The sequence below is a fragment of the Herpailurus yagouaroundi genome, unplaced genomic scaffold, assembly GCF_014898765.1.
Source record: "Herpailurus yagouaroundi ecotype Mexico unplaced genomic scaffold, PumYag 159, whole genome shotgun sequence".
NCBI lineage: Eukaryota > Metazoa > Chordata > Mammalia > Carnivora > Felidae > Herpailurus > Herpailurus yagouaroundi.
Window position 1 is genome coordinate 6,033,191 of NW_024412400.1, and position 6,000 is coordinate 6,039,190.

The 6,000-nt window shown below is 43.7% G+C and overlaps 1 protein-coding gene and 1 pseudogene across 6 annotated transcripts in view; one reads left to right on the forward strand and one right to left on the reverse strand.

Annotated features, from left to right (window-relative positions):
- The window catches only part of CTDSPL (CTD small phosphatase like), a 121,249-nt gene that overhangs the window by 95,253 nt on the left and 19,996 nt on the right, over nt 1–6,000 (forward strand). For all 6 annotated transcript variants that reach the window (XM_040479777.1, XM_040479778.1, XM_040479779.1 and 3 more), the window contains one exon: nt 4,644–4,745. In XM_040479777.1, the coding sequence (XP_040335711.1) occupies nt 4,644–4,745 (102 nt within the window). The remainder of the gene's footprint in view (nt 1–4,643; nt 4,746–6,000) is intronic.
- The window catches only part of LOC121033383 (40S ribosomal protein S3a-like), a 3,860-nt pseudogene continuing 3,262 nt past the window's right edge, over nt 5,403–6,000 (reverse strand).

Genomic DNA, 6,000 nt, shown 5'->3' on the forward strand with positions numbered 1-6,000 from the left:
CCTGAAAGCTGTTTCCAGGCCCTGAAGGTGAAAGGTACCCCTGAGCCTGTGGGTGCCCAGTGTAGTTCTGGCTGGAGCCCACTCCCCCCCCCACCCCCACCCCCACCCCCACCCCCGCATCTCTGCTTCCCACCATGCCCCTCTTATTTCATTGTCATGCTGCTCTCTTAATGTGTGCAGCTTTGGTCTTTTGATTTTTTACTAAGCAATAATTCAAGCTCAAAGTTTTAAAAAATACTGTAAGCATAAAGTAGAAAGAAGAAAAAAATCTCCCAACGTGGGCCTAATCCCTGAAATAATCACCTTTAATATTTGTTATTATCCTTCCAGAAATTTTCTAAATAAACACAACCATATTCACACAAATGAGAATTTTGCAAGGTATTTTTTTGCTTTAAACAATATACTTTGAACATCTTTCCAAATATCAGTGCATAGTGATCTGCCTCATTGTTTTACTCGTCCTTGATGGCTTTTACTTTGTTTCTACTTCTCAACTATTACTAATACTTCTCTTAGGAATATTCTTGTGCACGTATGTTTATGGACTTGAGTTATAATGTCTGTTGTCATCAGTTCCTAATTGTAGAAATGCTAGATCAAAGGATATAACTTACATCTTGGGTAGATTAAAGCCACGTTGTCCTCTGAAAGCCTAATTTACATTCCCACCAGGAGTGTATGGGATTGCCCATTCCCTTATCAGAAATGACAATAATCAAATATTTAGTTTTTGCTGATCTGTGAGTAAAGAATAGTGTATCAATTCATTGCTTTGATCTGCATTTCTTTATGAATGAGTATGAACATCTTTTCACACGTTTATTGTCCATATGTCTTTCTGCCTCCCTATTCATTTCTTTTATACTGTTATCTTTTTAATTTCAAGGAAATTAGGACTTTCCCCCCAATTTGTGGTATATCTTTTGGCCTTGTTTATAATCATTTTGGCCACAAAGAAGCTTAATTTTATACAGGCAAATGTTTTAATCTTATCCCTTATGGCTCCTGGTTTTTTATGTCACACTTAGAAAGATCTCCCCACTCTATGACTGTGACCCATATTTTCTCCTAGCGTTTTAATGGTTTTATCTCTACACTTAAATCTGCGATCCATCTGGAATTCACGTTGGGGTAAGGCGTTAAGTAGTGATCCGGCTTTATGGCCTTTTCCGAGTGGCAAGTCACATGTCTCGACACTATTTATTGATTAATTCATCTTTTTGTACACCTGTTGAAAACGACATTTTTATCTGGACTTGATGTTAGAACATTCCGCTTAGTAACGTTTGTTGCCCAGCCGTCAGCTGGGATGTGGGGCCCTCCACACATCTTATTGGAAGCCTCGTGGGCTATCCAATAATAAAAGTCAGGTAGTAAAGGATAAGGAAAAGAAGCAGAGGGCCAGCTTTAGAATCCCCTGAAGTTTGGGTGGCCTTGGCTGAAGGTGAGAGTTCAAACGCTTTGGCCCCAGCAAGGAATGCGGAATGTGACTGGGGCTGTGACCCGATTCCTCCCATTGCTGCTCTTGGAGGAATCTCACTCTCGATGCTCACGATGCTCACGGTGCAAGGTTGACAGTGTAGCTGAGTCACGACGGTGCGAGAGGAGAATAAGAGGAGAAATGAGTTTTCTAGCAATTACATTTCTGCTCTGTGTGCCTAAGCCCGTTAGTAAACAGTAGTATACTTTTTTCCCACCAAACCTTATGGAGAACCTATCGGCAGAACGATTATGATTAAAAATGGTCTAGAGTTTCCTTCGCCTCCTCCCGCAGAAGCCCTGAGATCTCTGCCCTCAGCTCTGAGGCTTGGGGAGCACAGTGTGCAGACTGTGAGCCTGGGACTCTTATGTGCAGAAACCCCAATCTAGTGTGCCAAGAACGTTTCCGCCTCTAAGACCTGTGAGGGTAAGTGGGATGGGTGCCCCGGGAACCTGAGAGTTAACTATTCATGGCTGCCAGTTCACTACCGAGGTTGGAAAATTCCAGATCTTCTCCCAAGAAGAGAACTGGAATGAATGCCCTTCCTAAATCTTAGAGGGCAAACCAAGGTTCCTTCCCCCCCCCGGGGCCCCCCCCCCCCACATTTTTGCTCCCGACCCTCACCCTCTCCATCCCCCTGGCAGTGTCCTCCGTGTACTTTGGAGCAAGAGGTTTGTATGAAAAGGCTCTTCTTGATGTAACTGGTGTCTCTCTTGTTCTCCAGTTTTTTGACGGCCTGGGAGAAAATTTGCCCCAGGACGTTTTTAGTTAATAATTCAAGCATCACCTGAACAGATCACTTGAAGTAACAAAGCACTATTGCAACTATATAGTGTCCTTGCGTGTTCCAAGGACACGGCTGTCCAGAAGAATTTTTACCAGTGGTCTGAGGAATTTGCATTAATCTAAAGCCAAGCTCTCAGAGAAGCTGTGTGTGTTCAGGAAGCGGGGCTGAGGGTTCCCATTGTCCCCAGCCCCGCCTTGTTCTCTGCAGCACAAATGCTAAATCAGTAGCTTACTTATGAGGAGTCTCACCCTTCTCCCTCTTCTCTCTCTTCCAGTAGTACCTGAGGTCTTTTCTGTCCTGTTAACTCAGAGAGTGCTTGCAAAGTGTGGGTTAAATATGCTCAGAAAGTAATTTTTATTCTCAGGTCCGGAAAATAACTGAGCCGCTTTTGGCGGATCTTTGACGTTTTCAGATCTGCTAGGGATGGAATCATTTCCATCCCTAGAGCCTTATTTCCCAGGCGAGCAATTACATAAAGTTTAAATGTTGTTTTAGTATATAAATGCATAGAGACTGGACAGACATGCACCGAACTGAAGAGAGGGGCACCCGGGAGAGGAATGGGGAGCAGGGAAAAGGAAATAGTTGTCTCTTGCGTGTCTGTATTCTTTACAATGAGAATGTGTTTTTATTACATAATCGTGTGATAAGAAATTAAATTTTATTCTGGTCACAAGCATGCTTTCTGCTATGGCCCAAACAACAGAAATAGCTCAAACCCTCTTTATTATGTTCACTTACAGAGCTCACCATATTCTGCCTTTTTGAAACACTGAATACAAAACTTCTTCTTGCGAGTTTATTGTAATGTTTCTAGCACCCTGCTTGCTTGCTGATATATAGTGAAAGACAGAATCCTTTTTAGGACCCTGAATCCCATGTCCCATGGCCAAGGTGCATCTCCTCCCGGTGCTACTGGGAGTACTGGGGAGGGAATACTGCTTGGTAAACTTTAATTAGAGCCAAGGGAGTTGGGAGGACGTGAAGGCTTTTTCTTCTAGATGATGTTGGACAGGAGGAAACACCCACTGGAGAGAGCCCCTATCGAATTAGAATCACCGCTCAGCCCTAGACCAGTTGATCGTCACGCTTGCAAATTTACCTACCCGGTTGACTTCCTGTGTTCCGTTCACTAGTGAGCCAGCTAAAGTCCAAAATTAACCCTGGATCTTGACTAATATTCACCGTAACCTCCCGTCTCCCCTCCTCCAAAAAAGGAGATAATCCATTCAAAAGGGAATACTTCTTGATTTCATTTTTTTCTTGTTTTGTTTTAGGGTTTGTTTTGATAAGCTAAATTTTCTGTTCTTCAGTGGCTAGGGACACAGTTTTTTGTGTGTGTTTTGTTTTGCATTGAATATTGAACAGAGTTTGACCTTCTTCCAGGAGAGAAAATTAGCTAGTTAGCATTGGGTACGGAATATGCCACAAAGTAAGCTAAAGTACTTGGAATCACTTCTAGAATGAGGCAAAACCCAAAGAAATAAAACTCTAAATCACGAATGACTTTGGCTGCCGATATCCAGCAGCTTATTAACTCTTTACAACCTCTTTACCACAAGATTAGAGTCAGCTACTACAAAGACATAAATAGGTTTTCTGATCCACAAACACCATGTGGATTAAAGTATAACCTCCAGAGACTAAGGATCCAAGGGGTGAGTGCTACCTTCACTCAGTACTGCAGTGGGGTGGACACAAGTCAGGGCCCTGTACCTGGACCACTTTTATTTCTGTTTTCTATTATTGGAAGTCCTTTTGGATTGCGCTTTGCTGGTGGATCCATAGGTCCTCTTCAAGTTTCTGAAAATTGTGGTCGTTAAAACAAACCAGCAAAAAACCACTACGGTTCCAGTATAGCTGTAAAATGTACTTCTATACCACAGGGAACTTCAGACAAAAACGATCCCCAGGAAATGGGCCTGTGTAGTTAGAATAGCTAATATAATTGAGTATTTATTTTGTGTAGCCCATTTTAATAATAACAGTAGCCACATGTATATACCAGGCAAAACACTGGGCATTTTACCAGTTACAGCTGAGAGCAACAGCCTTCCATGGTAGGTAATACTATCCCAATTCACAGCCAAGAAGAGACAGATCTGATACTCACACCCTGACTTGTCTGGTTCCAAAACTGAGGACCTCCAATAGCCATTCAGATAACGGCACGTTATTTATTAAAACTTCACTTGTAAACTACGTAGTCCTACTGTTTTTAATAACATCCCATGATGTGCTTAATCGGGCATTTACATGTCTGATCTCATTTGTAACCTCGCTGACAACATGATACGGCGATAAGGGGATTGATTGGTTGGTATGTCTTCTACATAAAGGTAATAATACTGATTTTTTTTTTTTTCACTTTAGCCACCAGCTAAATACCTCCTTCCAGAGGCGACGGTGCTTGACTATGGAAAGAAATGTGTGGTCATTGATTTAGATGAAACATTGGTGCACAGTTCATTTAAGGTAAATCAACATAAAAAGCAATCCATAACCTTTGTGATTTTGGTCACAGTGTGTTGGAAAAGGAAAAATAGAAATGATGACATCACTGTTCATGAAGAAATCCCAGTAATAGTTGCTTATTACCTCCGGTGAACATTAACTCGAGTAGTTAAATACTACCTACTTAGTTTGGCGGGAAATGCTGGGCTGCCGGTGTCACCGAGACCCCATTCTTACCTATGAGGTTTGAGTTTTCCAACCCCCCAACCCCTGCAGAAATACTTCTCGGATGGCAAAAGGCGATCAGTGTGCCAGTGCCCCAGGACACCACGGTGTGTTTGTGAAGGTAGCTAGAGTGCTGTATGTCTTATTGGAAGGGGCAGGGGAGGCACTGTTAAAACTGTCAAGCAACCTGCTGTCTTGGAAGTTTCCCCAGACCAATTCTTGAAAGATGTCCAACCCTGAAGAAGACTTCCAGAGTTACGGCCTCCGAGCAGGTTCAGCCATTTGTTTTGAGCTTTTTCATGACAGGAGGTAGCTGGGCTTTTTTTTTTTTTTTTTTTTACCAGCTTCATAGCTCAATGAGGATCTGTCCACCGTATGACTTCCCTCCTGAAGGGGGCGGGGCTGCAGCAATGTCACAGGGAGCATCGGACGGTCTCGTGTCTACCTCGTTCCTCACTCCATCCCCTCCCTGCCATAATGGCACACAAGTTATGAATTACCAAAGGGCCTCCGTGGGGAGATGGCTGTGGCTACGCTATTCAGAAATGACTCCATGAACCGTCTCTCCGTTTTTTGAAATGAGACGGGTTTTTTAAAAGAGGCAAATGAGGGGCGCCTGGGTGGCTCAGTCGGTCAGGCGACCGACTTCGGCTTGGGTCATGATCTCGCGGTTTGTGGGTTCGAGCCCCGCGTCGGGCTCTGTGCTGACAGCTCAGGGCCTGGGGCCTGCTTCGGATTCTGTGTCTCCCCCTCTCTCTGCCCCTCCCCTGCTCACACTCTGTGTCTCTCTGTCTCTTAATGATAAATTTAAAAAAATTTTTTAAAGAGGCAGATGACATGGCACCTGGATAGCTCAATAGGCTAAGCTTTTGACTTCAGCTCAGGTCACGATCTCCCGGTTTGTGAGTTCGAGCCCCACATCAGGCTCTGTGCTGAGAGCTCAGAGCCTAGAGCCTGCTTCAGATTCTGTGTCTCCCTCTCTCTGCCCCTCCCCTGCTTGTACTCTGTCACTCTCTCTCTCTCTCAAAAATAAATAAACATCAAAAAAAAA